Below are 21,708 nucleotides of genomic sequence, written 5' to 3' on the forward strand. Positions count from 1 at the left end.
GGCCCACTGAACCTCCCAGGAGCCTCTGGGGGCCAAAAATTAGTGGTATTAAGGTAAAGCTTCTTCCATGTAAGGATCTAGGAACAATTTTTTTCAAAATTCTAAGATAACTTCAAAATACAGTGAAGCAACAATTTGTATGACTCTCATCAGCATAACGTTAAGAAAAGAGGCCAATGCCAGAGTACACACTGGCTGGTTCCACATGTATATAATCAAAACCACACTTTAACTGTTAGAAGTCAGGAGAGTGACCTGCCTTCGAGGGTCGGGGAGTGAGTGGGAGGGAGCCAAAGTGAAGCTGGTGGGTTCTCTCTACTGACCTGGGTGCTGATAAGGTGGGGGTGATCCTTTTGACACAATTCATCAAGCAACAAACTTGTTCATTTTTCAGGATGTTATGTTGTACTTGAATGAAACACTTAAAATGTAAAGGAAAAGGACAGAGAAGGAAGTAAAAAATATGATTTTAAGTCTATGTCGTAAGAAGGGAAGTTTTGCCACTGACCTTTTCATTTTACCTTCGAAAGTAGTCACACCGAAGAGTTCAGTGTGTGTCCACGTGATAGCCTTTTCACTTTGAAATGGGTCCCCTTGCTAAGAAACATCGACAGCAGGATGGTGAAGCCACCCTCACTGCCCTGGGTGGGAGCTGCCCTAGAACCTGCAGAGCACCAACCGCCCGCCAGCTGTCTAACGCACTCATGCATTGGACAAGGAAACAAAACAGCTTCTCCTCCTTCAATAAGAGCCTAGACAGGCAGCACCTTGCAGATGTGTTTCCCGAGTCCCTAGAGCCCAGGTCAAGACTTGGCATATGCTTCCCACCATGTCTTGTGACTCCTTTTTTATGGATAAGGACATTAAAGGTCACACCATTAGTCAGTATGTGACAGAGGCAGGGCTTGAAATTTTAGCTAAAGAGGGAAAGGAAAGATGAGTACATATGTACAGATGGGAGAGAGAAGCAAATAGACACTGAGGGCAGCCTCCTTAATCCCTCAGATGCAGGTGCAGGGTCTGAGAGGCTGGAGCACATGCCCTGCCCACTCTCTGCACCCTTTTGTGGTGAGATGGGGCTGGGGTCTGAGACCTCAGCTTCATGGATTCCATGATCTGGAATAAGCCACTCTCAATCAGTTGGCTTTTCTGACCTATAATTAAAAGAGGGGACTTCTGAGCTCAGCCCCTCCTGTTCTGATGATCTATGAGGATAAGGACCAGGTGCCATGGATACGACAAACCAAGAGTAAATGTCACATTCTGGAAGCTGAATTCCCAGTTGGAAAACGAGTGAGGATTGTTTCTCTAGAGAGAAAGGGACAAGATGCATCACCAGCTTGGGGTGCTTTGGAGCTCAGCCAGCCCTGGCTTGTTCTCCTTGCCCACTTGGCATACATCACATGGAAAATTCAGTCCTTCCAGAGGTCAGGAGGGGGTTGTTTCCCCTTCCAGAGATGGGAGGTTGAACCCTAGCAGGATCACCTCATGGTTAAGCTGTGGATTCAAGGATCGGAATTCCTGCACACCTCATACTAGCTGTGAGGCAATATGTCACAAGAAGTCACTTACCCCGTCCCCTAGAGCCTCAGATTTTAAGTTATAAAAGGGAATAGCAAAAGTACCCACTTCAGGGTTGTTTTAAGGATTAACTGAAGTGGTGATAGTGACAACTCTTACCTGGAACATTCATTCTCAATGGTACACCCAAAGGAATAAAAAATGGTTGTGTGTGGGGGGGAATCTAGCTCTTTTTATGTATAAGGCACAATATAGATACAGTACACACAAAAATATACAGTATAACTGCAGTATCATGGGGTTACTACACAAAAACATATGCATGAGGAACTCTCATACATCATCACTGGTAGGAATGTAAAATGATGCGACCCCTGTGGAAAATCCTTTGGTGGTTCCTCAATAAATTAAGCATAGAGTTACCACAGGGCCCAGCAACTGCATCCTAAGTATGTGCCCAAGAAAATTGAAGACAGGTTTTGAAACAAAAACTTGTAAATGAATGTTTACTCACAATAGCACAAAGGTGGAAATAACTCAAATGTCCATCAGCTTATGAATGGATAGGACATAATGTGATCTAGACACGGAAGGGAATGTTATTCAGCCATAAAAAGGAATGATGTCCTGATTCATGCCACCACATAGATGAACCCCTTGAAAACGTTATGCTGAATGAAGACAGTCAGACACAAAACATCATATATTGAATAACTCTCCATTTCTATGAAATGTCCAGAATAAGCAAATCCATAGAAATGGAAAGTAGATTAGTGGTTGCCAGGGGCTGGAGAGTTGAGGAGGCTGGGGCGGGGGTGGTGGGAAATGGGGAGTGACCACTAATGGTTACAGGTTTCTTTGGGGGAGGGGGAGGAAGGAAAATATTTCAGAATCAGACAGAATCAGACATTGGTTGAGCAACCTCGTGAATATACTTTAAAAGACACTGCTGAATTGTACACTTTAAAAGGGCGAATTTTATGGTATGTGAATTACATCTCAATAAAGCTGTCATTTTTAAATGTTCAGGAAAAATGTATAAAAAGGCTGGTGGGGGTGGGGGAAGGAAGGACAAGAATGAAATTAAATGGTTGGCCTACAGCATGCCCACGGAGACCATCAAGATGCACATTTTGGTGATGGTATTTTTATTATTTTTACAGATCTGTAATCTGTTAACTGCAGCCCTTGGGGCCAGATATGTTTCTAACTTCAGAATTTTTTGGACTTTAACATTATTACGGTGCACATCACGTAACCATCCAGCAAGGTTCAGGATAGCACCTAGTAAATGAACATTAAAATTCCCACAGGAAAACAGATGTGCTTTCACACTGAATGAGCTAATAAGGGCTGAGGGTCTTCTCTGTCCAATACAGAAGCCACATGTGATTGCTTGGCTCTTGAAATGAAGCTAGCCTGAGTTGAAATGTGCCTCGAGTGTAAAATGCCAGATTTCAAAGACTCAATTTGAGAAAACTGATATTTTTAAAAATGTTACAAGGTTGATCATGTTTATATTGATTATAAGTTGAAATGATGTTTTGGATCCATTGGCTCAAATTAAATAGATCATTAAAATTCATTTCACCTGCTTTTCTTTACCTTTTTTTTTTTTTAAGTTTATTTATTAATCTTGAGAGAGAGAACATGAGGGCGGGGCAGAGAGAGAGAGGGAGACAGAGAATCCCAAGCAGGCTCCACGCTGTCAATGCAGAGCCTGACATGGGGCTCAAACTCATGAACCATGACCTGAGCCAAAACCAAGAGTCTGACACTCAGCTGGCTGAGCCACCCAGGTACACATTCTCTCTTTTTTTTTAATTTTTTAACGTTTATTTATTATTGACAGACAGAGATAGACAGAGCATGAGCATGGGAGGGGCAGAGAGAGAGGGAGGGAGACAGAATCTGAAGCAGGCTCCAGGTTCCAAGCTGTCAGCAGTCAGCACAGAGCCCGACACGGAGCTTGAACTCACAAACCATGAGATCATGATGTGAGCTGAAGTCTGATGCTTTACCGACTGAACCACCCAGGCACCCCCTCTATTTTTCTTTAAATGTGATTATCTAGGAAATTTTTTCAGTACCCATGTGCTCTGTCTTTGCAGCTCATATTCTGTTTCTAGTGGCCAGGCAGGCAGGCACTGCCCTAAGGAGTCTTCTGTCTCTTCTGACAGATGTGCAGTCAAACAAGCTTATTCCAAACTTATTTTAAAAAAGAAAAAGAGTGGGGTACCTGGGTGGCTGAGTCGGTTAAGCATCCAACTTCAGCTCAGGTCATGATCTCCGTGTTTGTGCGTTTGAGCCCCATGTCAGGCCCTGTGCTGGCTGCTGACAGCTCGGAGCCTGGAGCCTGCTTCAGATTCTGTCTCCCTCCCTCTCTCTGCCCCTCCCACACCCCCCCCCCCCACGCTCTGTCTCTCACTCTCACAAATAAAATAAACACTAAAAAAAAAAAAATCCTTTGCGTTTCAGTGCTTTTTGATATCTAGAGTGTAAGTTCAATTGGGGGATCCAAAATGTAGACCACAAGCCTGGGGAATCAGGACTGAGAAGGAAAGGGTGGGAAGTTACAGCTCCAGCTGGCTCCATTCCAGGGCTGGCCTGCTCCCCACTGCCCCATCCCCCACCCCCTGGCAATCAGACCCCTGCAGCTGCCCCTCCCAGACACCTCTGCCAGGCCAGCCCAGCCTGCTGGGTCAGCCCTGCCTGCCACTCATCTGCAGAGTTGCAGGGGAGGGGCAAGGAGGAAGGGGCTGGAGGAGGGTACGCGGGGGCGGGCCGCCCCACGGCTGAAGCACTGCACCAGACTCAGGCAGAGGGCCAGCCATGTCCAGCCCAGGGCTCCTGCTCCTGCTCTTGCTGCTGTCAGCGTCACCACCACTGCGACCCTCCTCGCTGGCACCGCCGGAAACCCCAGAAGGCAAAGCCACCATCACAGGCCTCATCCTCTCCGCGCTGGAGAGAGCCGTTTCCTTCCTGGAGAAGAGGCTGCCTGAAATCAACCTGGATGGCGTGGTGGGGTTCCGGGTGCTGGAAGGTAGGTGCACTCTTGTTATCCTAGACTGACCCCTGGAATACCAGCCTGTCACCTCTCTGCTCTGTACCCCTGGGACCTGACCACTTCCTGGCCACTGAAGTATCCTGCTCTAACTATAAGGAAAGAAGGGCTGGGCAGCTTGCTCCTTTTGGGTGTCTTGGGACCCTGCTCTACTCAATTATTTTGGAAGCAAGAAGGATTCAGAGGCCACGTGAGAAAAGATTGGGAACTTATTGTTTTCCCAGGAGGAAATGATTCATGTGACAACCCCTCTCCTGATACACCATGAACCAGGTGGGCAGAGGGAGGGTGCCCTTTCAAGAGGCATGTATGGGAGGGCGCCTGTGAACAAAGCCAGGAACTCTCAAGATCAGGTTCCAACTCCACTCCCCCTACTTCTAGCCAAAGCCATCTGAAGCCTCCACAAAAAAAGCCAAGTGTTTGTTCAGCTTTCAGGGATGTAAGATCCTTGTGGAGGGAGCTGGTGACAGGCCAATGCAAGCAAGGAGCCACTCCACACTCACTTCGAGTTGCAGAAAGCCCCTCTAAGAAGGCCACCTTGACCTAAATGACAGAGCTGACTTGGAATCAGCCTGGGGCTCTGGCTGGCCCCCCTTTCACACCACCCTCCTCTGGGTGGCCAGTGCAACTTGCCACCCACCACCCACCCAGCCTCCAAGTCTCAGTGGAAGGAGGGGCTCCCAGACAGGTCTGCTTCCATGCCTGGCACCCCAGTGTCCTCCCCACACCCTTGACCCCCCATGTGGCATCCTGGAGACCCCTAAGATCCAAGATCCTCTCAGGCTAGGACCAGGGTCTCCATTTAATCCCAGGCACACCCTGTATCACCTCTAGAAATGAATTATAGTAATAAACCACAGAGCTGGCTACCGCATTAGGCACAGAATACTTTCAGGGATCCAGGAAAATGTTTTCGTTTCTCTTTTAGTCAGAAGGAATAAAAATGAACTTTTAGGTCAAAAAGAATGCTGTAATATATAACATAAACATATCTGTCTTTATACTAATGCAGTTGCAAGACATAACCTTTTTTTTTTAAATGTTTTATTTATTTTTGAGAGAGACAGAGATAGAGACAGAGTACGAGTAGAGGAGGGGCAGAGAGAATGGGAGACACAGAATATGAAGCAGGCTCCAGGCTCTGAGCTGTCAGCACAGAGCCTGATGCAGAGCTTGAACTCATGAACAATGAGATCATGACCCGAGCCAAAGTTGGATGCTTAACCAACTGAGTCAGCCAGGTGCCCCGTAAGAGATAACATTTAATCTATTTTTTAAATCTTTTTTAATGTTTATTTTTTAGAGAGCATGAGCAGGGGTGGGGCAGAGAGCAAAGGGGACAGAGGATCTGAAGTGGGCTCCAGGCTCTGCACTGACAGCAGAGAGCCCAATGTGGGGCTTGAACTCACAAACCACAAGACCATGACCTGAGCTGAAGTCCGACATTCAATCGATTGAGCACTCAGGTGCCGCCAATCTATTTTTTTAATAAAGGAAGGAACCCACAAAGCCATAGCATGTGGCCCGGCAAACATGCCTTGGATGTTACCTGGGTACCCGCTGTAATCCCCAAACGCCCAGAGCTGGTAGTGCTTTGTTTTGTTCTTTCAGCACGTAGGGACTCTGAGGCACAGAGAGGTTCAGTAGACTCCTTATTCCTCACAGCTGATAGGCAGGGGGTCTAGTATTCAAATCTAACTGCTCTAACAGCCCTTGAGGGCAGGGTGGGCACACATTGACTTTCCTGACCACCCTGGAGGTGAAACACAGCACTGGGCTCCCTCTGAGCAGCGGTTGAATAAATATTCCTGAAACAAGGCAACAGACCTTTGTCAATAATAGTCCCATGGGTCTGTCAGTTCCTTATGAAGACAAAAGGGAGGGACAGGTGATTCCCTTGATGGAGTGCTTTCTGGGGTCCGTGAGATAATAAAAGATAAGGTTCACTAAGTACCCCCCAAGCCCTGGCATAATGTAAATGTTTGCATGGGATAATTCACTGACCCCACATAACCCTTGAAGTAAGTTCATTATGATTATCCTCTTTTTACCAATGAGGGGACAGACTTTAGAGAAGGGGTCCTTGGGTGGCTCAGTTGGTTGAGCATCTGACTCTTGATTTTGGCTCAGGGCATGATGTCAGGGTCATGGATCAAGCCCCACGTTGGGCTCTGCACTGGCCATGGTGCCTGCTTAAGATTCTCTCTCTCTCTCTCTCTCTCTCTCTCTCTCTCTCTCTCTCTCTCACTTTCTCTCTCTCTCTCTCTCTCTCTCTCTCTCTCTCTCTCTCTCTCTCTCCCCCCCTCTCCCATGCTCACTTGCTCTCTCTCAAAAGAGAGAGAGAGAGAATGTCCAAGTTCACTTAGCGAGTAAGGTCACATAGTGAATAAGTGTAGGAGGCAGACTTAGAACCCTGCTCTGACTGAGCTCCCATTCTCTGAATCATTACAGGGTAGAAGTGGCTGGGAAGGAGGGAGGTGATGGCCCGCACCAACACCACACAACAGCCTCAGACCAGGGCCACCCCCTCCTCCTTTCTCTCCTCTCCACAACTTTGCCCTTTCCTTTTACAGTAACCTACTGATGCCTAACAAATTATCCCCGAACTTAACTGCATAAAACAACATAACAGTTACCATGTCACCATTTCTGTCAGGAATATGCAAACAGTTTGGTGGTTCTGGCTCAGGTCTCACATGAAGTTGGAGTCAAGATGTCAGCCAGGGCTGTGATCATCTGAAGGCTTGAGTGGGACAGGAGGAACCACCCCTGTTCACTCCCAGGCTTGGCAAGTTAGTGCTGGCAGGTGGCTGGAGGTCTCAGTTCCTCACCACGTGGACCTTCCCATAGGGCTGCTTGGGTGCCCTCACAACATGGCAGCCGGCTTCCCTGAGAACAAGTGGCCTCACAGAGAGCAAGACAGAAGCCTCAATGTCTTTACAACCAAGCCGTGGAGGTCACACACCATTTCCCCAATTTCTTATTGGTTTCAAGGGTCAGCCCATACAATGCAGGAAGGGCTTGAAAGGGCATGAAAACCACTGGCTGCCACAGAACTCACTGTGAGGGTCCTACCTTCGTTCTCAGCCTCCTGGGAGAGCGAGAAGGATTTCACATTCTGGGGGGCCCAATAGTAATGGCATATCCATTGGTTTTCTGAATCCTTCTTCTCAGAGGTAGACAGGTGGACATTGACCTTCAAAGAGAAAAGGGTCCCTCCAACTACCTCCACCCGCCAAGAGGGTGATCCAGAAGGTGGCAGCAGCAGCCACACAGGCAGGGAGGAATAGGAGAGATAGAAACACGACTCAGGACCCAGCACCACCATAAGGCCAGGTTGGGTTCATCTCATTGATGACTTGGCTACCCCTTCTGGGTGCCAGCACAGTACCCTCCTTCTGCTGTAGAGCCAAGCAATCTGGAACAAGGCTTCAGGAGCAGATGGCCTAGGTCCAAGGGCAGGGAAAGAGCCAAGCCTGGAGAAGAGTGCTACAGAGCTCATCACCCCGAAAGGTTTGCTTAGCACCCTCCTAAATCTCGCCCATCCTCCCCATCAAAGCTCTCTTCCTGGAGCAGAGAACAATTCAGGCCACCTCTTACCCTCTCAGCCCTGTGCTGAGGCTTTCCCTCCCATCTCCTCTCTTGACCACCTCTTACCTTCCCCCCACCACCATTTTCTCCGACCCCTGTAGGGCCACTAGTAATCCATAAGGCACCTTTGTGAAAATTAGAAAAAAATGTCTCTTTCCTCAAGTCATTTGCCTGCCATCTGCTGGAAACTTGGCTTAATACATACACAAACCCATGATAGGATTGTGTGCAGTTCTTGTGCAATGTACAACCTGTTCAACTGTATACAGCAGCTCTCCACACTGCATCTGAATCCCTCCCTCATTTTTTTTTCTCCTGGACAGCAAGCCTTAAATGATTAATTGATACTTATATCTAAACTTTATTGAGTGCTTACTCTGTACTATGGACAATGGTAAGTCCTCTCTATGCATTAGTTCATTTAGTCCTTAGAACTCCCCACTCCAAGAAGTAAGGGCCATCATTACCCCCATTTTATAGATGAAGAATGTAAAATGGAGAGAAATTAAATATCTTTCTCTGGTCACCCAACAAGAAAGTATCAGAGTCAGGATCTGAATGAAGGCTCACCTCCAGAAATCAAGCTCTTGGCTGCCAATTTCCAGCACTCTAGTGCCCCCACCAACATCACCCAGCTGAGCCCCACAAGGTCTAATTTCCAATAAGCTCAGTGAATTCCTTCTCCTCAGGAGCTGGAGGAGGCAGAGAGGCTCAGTAAGCATTATAGCTTAGGATAATTTTTCCTGTCCAAATGATTTGCCAAATGATGGAATGAATGATCTCTTTTCCTTTCCAGTGCAGCTAAAAGGTGTTCAGGAAAAATGGGCTCGGGACCCCCAGCTGCAGCCGCTGAGCCTGAGTGTGGGGAAGCTGGTGGAAAAACTAGCACCTCTCCTTCACAGATCCATTTTCTACCTCGAGCTGAGTGACCCTAAGTACCTAAGAGGTAATAGCAGGGGTGGGGGGGGGGTGGGGATCTCATTTCTTCAAGAACACAGCAGCTGGGGGTGCTCCTCCCAGTGTAAGGGATGGTCTGGGACAACCTGTAACCAATTGGGTCCTGTGGGCGAAGCACACCACAGGCTGACCCTGAGGAATGTTTGGGCATCCTTGACTGGGTTGAGATGACCTCTCCCACCCACACAGGGAGTGGCGCAGTGAGGGCTGAGAGTAGGGAACATGTCCCCCCTCATTTGTTTAGCTCCCCCCAGGCTTGGGACCCTTCATCCTAGCCCGGAGGGGAGGGTCTGGTCTGTCCCAGAGAGTGGGATACCTCAAAGGTAATTCAGCCCTTTGTGCTGCCAATATTAGCCTCTCGCTAGTATCTCTCTTGTGCCTTATAATGCTAAGAGTCTCTGACCCACCCTATAAACCTGGGGTGAATCATTGCTGGGGGTGGTGGAGGGGGGCAGCCCCTCATACTTGTCCAGTCCTGCCTCCCAGGCTCCCAGCTCCCAGTCAGAGGTGGGAGTGAGTGGGGGATAATTGGCCAGTCCTCCCTTCCTTCTCAAAGTCCTGTTGCATGTGACCATACCCAGCCCTCTCTACCTCCAACATCCAGGTTCCCCACCCTCTCCCAGGCCTGGCCCTTGGGACTATCCCAACCTGTGTCATCCTAAAGAAGCCCTAAGCTGGGCATCTTTTTTGCAAGAGCTCCACTTTCTAGCCAAACCAAAGGAGTCAACTAACCCTTTTCGTGTGTCTCAAACTTCCAGGGGATGCAGTAGATTTGGTCAAAGCCTGTCCCAACACTATTCCTATGGATTTAAAAAAAAAAAAAAAAATTTTTTTTTTTTTTTTTTTTTTTTTTTTTTGGAGAAGCGTTTCCTGAGTGTTTCAAACACAATGTGCAACCAGCAGACAAGGTTCAAAGCCCTAAGCACGCACTTGTGTGTGGTCAGGGGTAACGGGGGTGGGACACCTAGTTGCTTGGCTTGGAGTTAGAAGAACCTGGGGGCAGTAAGGTAGGGGATGGCCCACTGCCTCTGGGTGTTCCCCCCCACCCCCACCTCTCTGCCAGAGTTCCAATCAACCATCCAGCCTGGGTTTTGGAAGCTTCCGCGTGCCTGGACCTGCACAGATGCCTCCATGGTCTACCCCACGTTTGAGACTCAGGACTCCTTCTCAGAGGAAAGCAGTGACTCGTGTCTGGTGCAGCTGCTGGGAACAGGGTGGGCCTCCTGTACTTGCCTTGCTTCCAAAAAACCCAAAAGTACTTGCTCTTTGCTTGTCCTCTCATTCCACGCACTCTCCCAGTCCCCAAGGGTCTGTGTGAAACCAGGTACAGCCACCCCCCACCCCAGACACCAACCTCTCCCACCCCCCATGGCATCTGAGCTGGCCCCCACTGTCCACTCAATACTTCACGCCTGGTCCAAACATGCATCCCACCCCACTCCACACCCCACCCGTCTCCCATATCAGAGGAATCCTTTCAAAAACCACATTTGAACCTCCTGCCTGCTGTGTGATGCTTCCTATTGTTCTCAGAACAAAGCCCCAAGTCCTACTGCCCTTCCAGGTCTCCATGTTTCTCTAGTCCAGCCCCTGGGGCTCGTGTCAGACTCTCACTGTCAGACAGACAGTGCCTACTCTGTCCCACTTCTAAACCCACGCCTGTGCCCATCTGGCCTCTGTGGGCCTCTCCCACCCTGCCCCACCCCTCCCCCATGCCTAAGTAACTCTGCTCATACTTTAGGGCCACCCCCAGCATCCTTCCTCCAGAACCTTCCCTGACCTCACTACAAGCTGAGCTCCCATGGTGGGCTGGCTCTCTTAGGACCACTGGTAGCCATAGGTGCAATTTACTTTTGTCTTATGGTTCTGCCCCTCTCACTGGGCTGTAGGTCTCTGAAAGCAGGACTGGATCCCAGTTAACTTACCATTTTATCCAGCTGTGCAATGGGCTCGTGAGCTTGGAGCAAGCCCTGAATCAGCCTGAGGTTCAGGGATCTGCTGTTTAGGGTAGGGTGGAAAGGTTGTACTTGGAGGTTCCAAGGTGCAATAGGAAGTTGCAGCCTCCTGGAGCTCCTCCAACCCAGGGTAACTCCAGTGTCACCTCCCCTGTGCTGGGATACTGATTTAGCAAATCAAGTCACAGTACACCTGTGCTTTATCCAGCAACCCCTTGTGCACAGCTGGGTGCCTGGAAACTACCGGGGTTCTAATAGCTAGTGGGGGAATAGGGACCAGGGAAGTCTCCATGTCCCCAGGCTTCCTTTAGGACACCCTTTCTCTTGGGCCTGAACCACTTTTCCCCCAGGACCGACGGTGGCCAGCCCTGCAGGCTCTCAGACTTCTGCAGGACCCTCATGACCAAGCCCGGCTGCTCAGGCTATTGCCTGTCTCACCAGCTGCTCTTTTTCCTCTCAGCCAGATTGGTGAGTGCCCATGTGGGCTAGCCTCACACTCAGAGGGGGAAGAAAAGGTAAAGAGGGGCTGGGGTGGCGCAGTCAGTTAGGTGTCTGATTCTTGATCTCGGCTTGGGTCATCATCTCACCGTTCATGAGGTTCGTGAGTTCAAGCCCTGCATCGGGCTCTGCATTGACGCTGCAGGTCCTGCTTGGGATTATCTCTCCTTCTCTCTGACCCTCCCCTGCTTGTGTTTTCTCTCTCTCTCTCTCAAAGTAAATAAACAAACTTAAAAAAAGGTTTTTTAAAAATAAATTTTTTTTTCAACGTTTATTTATTCTTGGGACAGAGAGAGACAGAGCATGAACAGGGGAGGGGCAGAGAGTGAGGGAGACACAGAATCGGAAACAGGCTCCAGGCTCTGAGCCATCAGCCCAGAGCCTGACGCGGGGCATGGTTTTATATGGTACCAACCAGGAAAATAAGCAGGTTTTTGGACTTGTGCTTTGAGCATTGGGAAGCAGTAGTAAAAGTAGCCTGCCATAGGGGCGTGTGCATGGCTCAGCTGGGTAAGCATCTGACTCTCAGTTTTGGCTCAGGTCATGATCTCACGGTTCATGAATTCGAGCCCTACATCAGGCTCTGCGTTGACAGCACGGAGCCTGCTTGGGATTCTCTGTCTCCCTCTCTCTGCCCATTCCCCGCTCATGCTCTCACTCTCTCTCTCTCACTCCCAAAATAAATAAATATTAAAAAAAAAAAAAAAGAGTAGCTTACCATCTGCCCACTATAACATTGAACCAAACTGGAGGGGATGGGGGGAAGGGATTTTGTTGGACAGATAGCTTTGCATGCTGAACTGGATCATAGGCATCCGGGAAAAAAAGAGAAAGAATAAAAGAGAAGCAGCAGAAAGAATTTAGTAAACGATTCTGTAAACGATTTAGTAAAGGGATTCTGTTAGATAGCTTTGCATGCTAAATTGGATCATAGGCATCCAAAAAAAAAGAGAAAGAATAAAAGAGAAGCAGCAGAAAGAATTTAGTAAACTATAACAAATTGAAAAGGATTTAGAATATTTGGTCCATAGCAGCTTCCAGAAAACAAAACCAAGACAAGCCAGCCCCACCCCCACCTCTGCAGCCGGCCATGCTCTTCCAAGCCCAGGAGCTCAAACTTTGCTAAATAATGATAATAATTTCTTAAATGTTTATTTATTTATTGTTGAGAGAGAGAAACAAGCATGAGGGAGGGGCAGAGAGAGAGGGAGAGAGAATCCCAAGCTGTCAGTGCAGAGCCTGATGCGGAGCTCAATCTCACAAATCATGAGAACATGACTCGAGCCAAAATCAAGAGTCGGACTCTTGAGCAACTGAGCCACCCAGTTGCCCCAATAACGATAATAATTTTTAAACATATATATTTCCTTATATAGAAAAGTAAGCCTCATTATCTCTATTGAAAGATGTTATTCCATGACCAGAAATCCTTAGCTGAAAAGGGACTTAATATTTTTGTTTGTCAGGTTTTGTAAAAAATGTTATTTATATGCAGGCTGTCACAGTCCAGTATTTCTGTAAATACAAAAAAAAAATCAGATTATGAGTAAAATTATTTTTTAAATATAATGTCAATTATTTTTATTAAATTATTTAAAATTAAACTAAAATTTAAAATTTAATTAAAAATTTTAAAATTTAAAATTATTTAAAATTAAATTATTTTAAATTATTAGGTTGGACTGATAGAAAGCCACTCTGACACATTGTTACAGAGGTTTCTAAAGTCTCTTCTCATCTCCTAACCTGTCCCTGAGACCAGTCCATGGCTCACAGTTTGAGCAGCCCTGAAGCTGCCAGCTGGGTTAGCCTGCAATCTGAATGTGACAGCAGCTACTGCTATAGTGTGTCCTTCAGTGTTGGGCTTGTGTCGGGGCCTTCCTAACTATGGAAGCACCCATCCATGTGAGTGCCTTTGGTGTGGCTCCCAGCAGCATTGCCCTTTCCCTGTGTAGACCCTCGAGGCTCAGAAAGGTTAACTTAGCCAGCCAAGGTCACACAGCTCCTAGTAGCAGAGCCTGGATTCAAACCCAGCTCTTTCTGATCCCCCAGTGACAGAGCCCCCAGCAGGTGGGGTGTGTAGATGGGGAAGAAATTCTGGGAAAAAGGGAAAGAGCTTCCCCAAAGGCAACCACCTGCCAGACCATCTCAGAATTGCAAGTCTTCTGTAACAGTGCCAGTCTGTCACCCATGCCACTGACTTCCTTATTTCCGGGTGTTTGTCTCCCCAGAAGGGATGCACGGAGGGGCTGTTCCGCCACAGCCAGCACTACATGAACCTCTTTTGTGCCAACATGATGGACCTGAACCAGAGAGCTGAGGCTATCGGATATGCGTACCCAACCCGGGACATCTTCATGGAGAACAGTGAGCCCTGGCGTTGCACTCTAGGGACAAAGCAGTTGGGTGTCCCTGATTCACAGGGCGCACACAAACACACACACACACACACACACACACACACACACACACACACGAGCTGCCAGATATAGCAAATAAAAATACAGGGTAAATTCAAACTTCAGATAAACTAAATACATTTTTATGTATTTAGTATGAGTATATCCCAAACGTTTCATGGGCTATACATATACTTTAAAATTTGTAATTGTATTTATTGGACACTCAAATTTAACTTGTCATCCCATATTTTATCTGTCACTATGTGACTGCTTCCTGCCCCCAAAGGCTGACTCAGTGATGGAGCTCTGGACTGAGTAGCTGATGGGCAAACAGACGTTGAAGCCTCAGAGATGAGGCAGAAAAGGGGTCTCTGGGTGGCTGCTCCTTAGCTTGGGTGTCTAGATCCCTCTACTGACCCCAACTCTTGAGTGACTGTAATGAAGGGTCTAAATGGGAGGCAGGACCTAGCCTGGGAGCTGCCTTCTTCCAGCCACTGCATTGAGCACCCACTTCCTGGCGCTTATTCACCTTGGTGGGAGGAGGCAGGTGGTGCTGTGCAGCTTTGAGCAGTGGAAGCAGGTGGGCTTGGGGGACAGGCCTGTAGGAGGCCCTCTGTCTTTGCTTCCAGTCATGTTCTGTGGAATCAGTGGCTTCTCAGACTTCTACAAGCTCTGGTGGCTGGAGGCCATTCTCAACTGGCAGAAGCCAGAGGAAGGATGCTTCGGGAGGCCTGGTGAGCTGCACTTGTACCCTGGCTGGGAGCAGGCGGGTGGTTGGGGGCTGGATTTCTAGGCCAAGTGAGGAGAGGTGATGCGGTGGTGTTAAGGGCTCAGAGAGAGATTTGCAACATGTATGTGCGTGCAAACACACACATGAACACTCACACATACACGGAAATGAGGTCAGACCTTTTAAAAAGCCAAAACTCTGCAGGAGGGGAGACAGTCTTATTGGAAGATGTTGGCCCCGTGACCTACATTAACAAATCCATTCCTTCAATGAGTATTCCCTGAGCACCTGCTCTGTGCCAGACACTGTTCTAGGCTCCAGGGGAAACTAGGGTCTGAAGAAAAGAGGCAGAAACTACCTAAATTAACCAATAAGTGAAATAATGGTGAGTTCTGATAAGGGCTGTGAAGGAGACAACAGGCTGAGAAAGAAAAGACTATGGAAGACAGTTTTTTGGGCAAGAGTGGTCAGGGGAGATGTCTGGGAGAGGGTGACACAGAAGCAGAGATAGGGAGACAAGAGAGGCAGCCCCTTTCCAGCCGTGTGACCCTGGGCAGCTGATCCTCTTGGGAGTAAGTCCCTTCACCTCTCTGAGCCTTGATTTCTTCATCTGTAAATAAATGACTATAATAATCTCCTTCCTGAGCTGTGAGGAGTAGACTTAAAACATAGGAAACCTCCTGTCCTGTGCATGGTACAGAGGAGGTTCCGAATAAATACAGAAGCCTGGGATGTTTTGCAAGGAGGCAAAGGGTTGGTTGGTTGGTTGGTTTTTTAATGTTTATTTATTTATTTTTGAGAGAGAGAGAGAGAAAGAAAGAAAGAAAACACGCACACATGAGTGGGGGTGGGGCAGAGACAGAGGGAGAGTGAATACCAAGCAGGATCCACACCATCAGCACAGAGCCTGATTCGGGGCTCAATCTCATGAACCCAACTGTAAGGTCATGACCTGAGGTGAAATCAAGAGTCGGAAGCTCAACCGACTGAGCCACCCAGCCGCCCCAAGGCAAAGCTTCTGAAATAAAGATAGTCTGCTTTTAAAACAGCAGGTACAAGGTAGGCCCGTGGAACGTGCATTTTTAACAAGATCCTCCAGCCATTCTGATGTAGGTGGTTGGGGGACCACGACTGGAGAAAAATCAGTAGATGACAAATTTAGACAGTGGGTAAGGATCTGCAGATGGGTGCTCAAGGAACCTTCTGGAAGAACCTCCAGATTCAGGAGAAGATCTGAGTTGTTTGAGGTGTTGTGAGGGGGAGGAGGTTTGGTGAGTAATGTGTGAAAATCCACCATGAGAAGGTCACGTTTCACCCTTCTCCCAGCTGCTGAAGATGAAGAATTATTGACAGCCATTCAACACCAACAGCACGTTTTAAGAAGAGTGAAGAGGCGAGAAAAACAATTTACAGGTAATGAAAATACCCAGGGACCTTCTGGGCGTGAAACCAGGACACCCTGGAAAGAGTGCACACAGGTTGACCTCAGTGGAAAAGTCCCCTGGCATCCCTGAAGGGCCAGGTCTGGGAGGTAGAGGGCAGGGTAGGAAGTGGAAATCCAGAGGTCTTGTCTCCAGTGAAAGGAGCATGAAGGAATTTTCAGTGTGTTACTGAAAATCACAGAGATAACCCTTCTCAGACAAGGTCACGTCGGGAAAACAGAACCTGCACCAGGAACTTGAGGCAGAGGGAATTTAATATAGGGAACTCTTCTCAGAGGTTTTGCAAGAGTTGAACACAGAAAAGTGAGAAAACCCAGAGATAAATCATTGCAGTAAGCCACTACCCTCCCTCGAGGCAGAGCTGGAGAGACTGTGGAGCAAAGTGGGGTTAGCAGAGCCTGCAGGGGCTAGACACGGAGGAGGCAGAGATGGGGAGGAAATACCCCGGCTTCTCCACTCTTTCAGCCTGTGGATGTTGTTGCTCAAACCTGACCAGATGATGAGCGAAGTATCCTGGGAAATGTAGTTTGGAAGGGTCAGTGCACTGTGGTTTGAAGCAAGAAAGGACAGGAGGGAATCCTCGAGCCAGCAGGCAAGTGACCAGTATAATCCCTGTGACCACATGTCCAGATGTCCCCAGCTTCCATCTCTTCCTGGAGCCATTATAAATAGTGCCCCCTTTCCTCCCCAAAGTGTCCTGATTGAGATAATAAATTATTTGGTCAGTCCACCAGTGTAGAGAAAATGAGAATAAGATATAATTGTATTGAGAAGGGAAGAAAGAAAAGGTTTAATATGGGAGGAAGGGAGGGGGAAAGAGAAGGAGGGAGAGAGAAAGAAGGAAGAGAAAACTCGATTTCATGTTTTAAAATATTTATTTATTTTGAGACAGTGTGTGTGCACAAGCTGGGGAGGGGCAGAGAGAGAGATGGAGAGAGAGAATCCGAAGCAGGCTCCACACTGTCAGTGCAGAGCCTGACGCAGGGCTCGAACTCAAGAACTGTGAGATCATGACCTGAGCCGAAACCAAGAGTCAGACGTTTAACCAACTGAGCCACTCAGGCACGCCCATTTTTTTATTCAGAAAAAATAAATAACTGCAAGACAGATGCAGAAGGAGGTGGAACAGCCAGCTTACAGAGTAGATGCCCAGCATATGTTGGTGAATGATCCCAATAACTAAATGCCTCCCCATGAGCTCCCCTGCAGCCGCATCATCTGCCTGCAGGTAAACAAGAGAGGGAGGCATAACTTCAATGGGTTGTTTTGTAGCTGTCACCAAAGGCTGGGCTGGGGAAAGGAGAGAAGTTCTCTGGAGATTCCAGAGGCCCCTGCCCAGACTAGGCCTGCCTGACACAGGGGGCTGGGGCTACCTATGACCAGGTGGTAGGGGGTATGCTGTGCACACCCTGGAGAGCTGGCTGCTCCCTAGAGGCACACAGCTGAACCCCAGGACCGTCCTGAGGGCTGGAGAGGAAGCTGCAGAATTTCTGAAGGCCGAGGTCCTTCCTGGGCCCCTGCAGATCGACAGCAGTCTAGGAAGCTGCCCAGGTGGGAGTGGTGTTTTCTCCTTCCTTCTGCTGCACACCTGTGGAGCAGGGGGGCAGCTGGCATGGAGGTTTAGAGTACAGGGTTTGAAATGACGCTGTCAGGGTTTGAATCTGCTTCTGCTCCTTCCTCACTGTGGCAGTCACTCAACCTCTCTGAGCCCCAGTTTCTTAATCTGTAAAATAGGGACCTAGCAGTGCCTCCTTCATAGAGCTGTTGGGGGTTAATATCAGTTCACTGTGCAAAGCACTCCCCACGGAACTTGGCATATGTTAATGTGGACTGCTAGAGTTGGTAATTAGGCTCCTTGAAACCTGCATTCTCCCTCCCCCGCCAAACGACCTGGCTGGGGTCTGTCCCTTCTCCAAGACTCTGAGGGGAGAGGAAAGTCCTGGCTCCTTCTATTCAGGAGTGAAAGGTGGGCATCCCACTTTGAGTTCAGAGAGCTAAGTAACATCTAAGGGGTTTTTGTCTCAGGCAGGTGCTCAGGGTCACCTGGGAATGGGCAAGACTGAGGCAGCAATGCAGGAGGCTGTCAGGGTCAAGAAATGAGCTGTGGAGTCGCCAGAGCTGGGGAGCTCGGCTGTGCTACCTGAGCCCCAGTTTCCCTATATGCAAAACAGGCATGGGGGGCTGTCCTAGAAGGTCTCATGCAGGGCCTGAGAACAAGGGAAGGTGGGAAGGAGCTGGACAACGATGTGGCTCCTGGTCAGATCCCAGGGGAAGGAGGCTCTGGAGTGGGAATCAGACCTGAGTCACCCCCCTGAGATGGAGGGCTAGGCTTTTGTGTCCTGTATAAGTGAGTCATTGGAAGGAGGCATGACGTCCCCAGTGAGGAGGCTCCAACTGGCTGAAGTCATTTCTCTGGAGAAGGGAGCCATTAGTGACCAGCACTCATAGCAGCTGGGGGATGGGTGGCCAGCCAGCAAAGGGGATCTGGCTGGCTGAGAAAGTATCTGAAAAGCACTCATAACGGAACTGTGGCCACCACACAGTACTCACAAAGAGGACTCTCTCTCCCCAGATGGCTGCTCCTCCCACAACACAGCCATGGCTGTCGCAGCCCTGGGTGGCTTCCTCTACGTCCTGGCAGAATACCCCCAGCAAATGGAGAGCTGTGGCAGTCCACACTGGCACGACCCAGCGGCCACTGAGACAAATGGTTCCACTCCTGCCACTGGAAGATAAGACAGATGCCTTTAGTCCTTCCTCCCTTAAATCCTGGGTGCCTGGGTCATACCTTGACCTGGAGGTAGCTGAAGACGCAGACTAGCCGAGCAACCCAGCTTCTCCGCACCGAGCAGGGCCAGGGAAGGTGAGGCTGGGATGGATCCAGGCGTAGAAGCAGAGAAATAAATTCAGAGTGCCGTCGAGTGGGGAGTCGAGTGTTGTTTCTCAGCCGTGTGGACAGCTTCTGTTTCAACACAAATTCCAAGGAGACCCATAAACTTGAGTCTTAAAGGCAATTTATGTAGATGTCAACTGTTGTGTCTTTCCCAGTGGGAGAAATGAGGGTCTCCGAACCTGATGGTTGGAGTCATGACCAAACTTGAGGTCCGACCACGAAAAGCAACACATAAACTCTTTGTACCCATGCAAGGAACTCTACGCTATCATGTCACAGCCTGTCACAGCCTTGTCATTTTACAGAAGGCAGTGTGACATAATGGTTAAAGATGAGGTTCTGTGTCCAGGCTGCCTTGAGTCCACATCCCAGCTGCCCCACCAAGTAGCTCCGTGTCCTTGGGCGAAGTCATTTAGCAGCTCTGTGACTCTGTTTCCTCATCAGGACAGTTGGGATCATTACAGCACCTACCTCCGGATTACTTGCAGTGCTGTGAGAATCATGTTCTTAGTGTCCTAAGAACAATTCCTGTAACATAATAAGTGACAGGGGAGTGTTCCCTGCTTGTACTTCTTCCCTCGTGTTCTGCTTCATTGTGAGTATATCTAAACATGTCAGCTAGAATTCCTTTTTGTTTTCAATTAATTTATTTATTTTGTTGAAGTACAGCTGCCATACAATCTGCTGAAGCTCTAACACTCATCTAGTATTCAAGGAAAGGCCTTTGGAACATTACCACGGGTCCAGGTGGTGCTGTCTATGCTGCAGATTTCAGGCTACGTGCAGACGCATGTCAAAATGAGACTCTGGGGTAGAAAAATCAGCTAAAAACCCTGTCCTTGGGCTGAAGTGTCTTTAAGTCCATCATCTTGTTTTGCCTCAAAGTGAAAAGTAGCTACTGATTGTCCTGATGTGATTATTTAGTTGTATTTGAGAACCTGAATTAAAACACCCAGGCTCCTTCTGTGCTCAGCTGAATAACCTGGTGGGGGCAGTGGTTCTTCTAAATCTTCTTCTTGGGAGTTAGTCTCCTCTGTCTAATCCTCTTTGCTTGTGCCCCTGGATGCTTTCCTCAAAGTGCTCTTAAATTGTCAGGCACGCCGAAACGGTCCTGGATTTCGCTGACAAGTTTGACTTGCTTTCGAGTTGCTAGCTTTCTTGGAGAACCAAGGGGCAGAATTTAATACCCACCTGGTGCTCCATATGCTTCAAGGATTTCTCCCACACTATCCCACAAACCAAAGTTTACCAAGACAGGCACACAGCCTAGAGAGAGGTGGGGGGCACACAACCGGATTAGGGGGGGGATTATGCCCCACCCCCATCCTTCCTGAATTGAGGCTGGATTAGTCACTGGGGCCTGACGCTGAAACACGTTTAGAAGGTTTAAATTACCAAAGTAGGGCAGGGGGGCGGGGGCGGGGCGGGGGGAAAGGAGGAGGACTCTAGCAGACATCTGGGTCTGTAAGTCACTTTCAGGAAAAGAGAATCCTAGTGCAGAATGGAGACATGGGAAGAAAAATTTGCAAGATGAACCCCCTCTGAATTGTGACTTCCTTGCATTATGGTTGCTGCAGGGCACCAGGAAGAGGTAAAAACACCAAAGGATGAATCTCTTTATCACTCCCGCACCCCACACCTCAGCTTCTTATTGAAGATAAATTACATGAGCACGTAACATGATGTGGAGGTGGGCCTTCATTTCCCATTCTTTGTTTTTTTCATGTTTATTTATTTTGAGAGAGAGCACGCAAGAAGGGAAGGGGCAGAGGTGGGGGGAGAGGGAGAATCCCAAGCAGGCTCCGCGCTGCCAGCTCAGAGCCCAACGCAGGGCTCGAACCCACAAATCGTGAGATTATGACATGAGCTGAAACCAAGAGTCGGACAGTCAAGCGACTGAGTCACCCAGGTGCCCCTCCCATATTCTGAACACTGTTGTTCTATCCAGTACCAGGGCACTGCCTTCCCAGAGGAGTTTCTCAATGTGTGGCCTGTGCAGCTGGCATCAGAACCCGCTGGGGAACCTTGTTAAACATGCAGATTCCCCACCCTGCCTCTAGAGATTCTCATTCAGCCACCGGGAGGGGGCCTGGGAACGTGCCTCTCTGACAAGCTCCTAAGGGACACTGATGCTCGCCAAGGCTGAGAACAGTGGGGTCTCCAAGGCCTGGACCTGTATGATATCAAGGGATATCTACAGTTAGATAAGGGGCACATCTAGGGTGGTGGCCTTGATCATGTACATCCAGAGGCATAAGTAATGTCTCTTCCATCACATGCTCCTCTACCCTGCAAGATTCTTTCGGCTGGTCTAGAAATTAAGTTGACATTAATAGAAGAAAAAAAAAGTTCAATAACATGCATACTGCCTGTATATGTGAGAGAGACCCACTCCCCACAATGATCTAAGGTATCACTTTAAATACCATCTCCAGCTAAAGACAAAAGAAGGTGTTGGGGATGAGCCTCTCATTTATGAGAGGCTCCCGGGGAAAGCACAGGAAGCAAGAGTAGATTTAAGTCCATGCTGTCTCTATTGATAACAGTTTCTGGAGATTTATTTATCCATCCCCCTCTTTCTGCTTGTGACAGAGAGAGACATCCCTACAAAAGGGTGTTTCCCTTATATGTATGAATATCTCTTACAAAAGGGTA

General features: G+C 48.5%; 1 protein-coding gene across 3 annotated transcripts; it reads left to right on the forward strand.

The window, feature by feature from the left end:
- The first annotated feature begins 4,265 nt into the window (after positions 1-4,265).
- CE3H16orf89 (chromosome E3 C16orf89 homolog) lies at positions 4,266-19,925 on the forward strand. Of its 3 annotated transcripts, none has more exons than XM_047839119.1 (8): positions 4,266-4,564; positions 8,973-9,122; positions 10,197-10,347; positions 11,439-11,556; positions 13,818-13,953; positions 14,618-14,722; positions 16,045-16,131; positions 16,626-16,942. In XM_047839119.1, exons 1-8 carry the CDS (start codon positions 4,354-4,356, stop codon positions 16,658-16,660), a joined length of 993 nt encoding a protein of 330 aa, XP_047695075.1. In that variant the 5' UTR covers positions 4,266-4,353; the 3' UTR covers positions 16,661-16,942. The 3 variants fall into 3 exon arrangements, with proteins under 3 accessions (XP_047695075.1, XP_047695074.1, XP_047695073.1); XM_047839117.1 differs by lacking the exon at positions 16,626-16,942 and adding an exon at positions 18,733-19,925 and having other exon boundaries at positions 4,267-4,564; XM_047839118.1 differs by lacking the exons at positions 14,618-14,722; positions 16,626-16,942 and adding an exon at positions 18,733-19,925.
- The last annotated feature ends 1,783 nt before the right edge of the window (positions 19,926-21,708 follow it).

Source organism: Prionailurus viverrinus, chromosome E3 (assembly GCF_022837055.1).
Source record: "Prionailurus viverrinus isolate Anna chromosome E3, UM_Priviv_1.0, whole genome shotgun sequence".
NCBI classification, from domain to species: Eukaryota; Metazoa; Chordata; class Mammalia; order Carnivora; family Felidae; genus Prionailurus; species Prionailurus viverrinus.

What these genes read in the sequence shown, in the direction of transcription:
- CE3H16orf89 (XM_047839117.1), top strand. Translation starts at nt 4,354, where the DNA reads ATGTCCAGCCCAGGGCTCCTGCTCCTGCTCTTGCTGCTGTCAGCGTCA. An exon ending in TGACCCTAAGTACCTAAGAG is followed by an intron (nt 9,123 to 10,196) that starts GTAATAGCAGGG and finishes CCTCTCTGCCAG; the next exon opens with AGTTCCAATCAACCATCCAG. An exon ending in GCGAGAAAAACAATTTACAG is followed by an intron (nt 16,132 to 18,732) that starts GTAATGAAAATA and finishes CTCTCTCCCCAG; the next exon opens with ATGGCTGCTCCTCCCACAAC.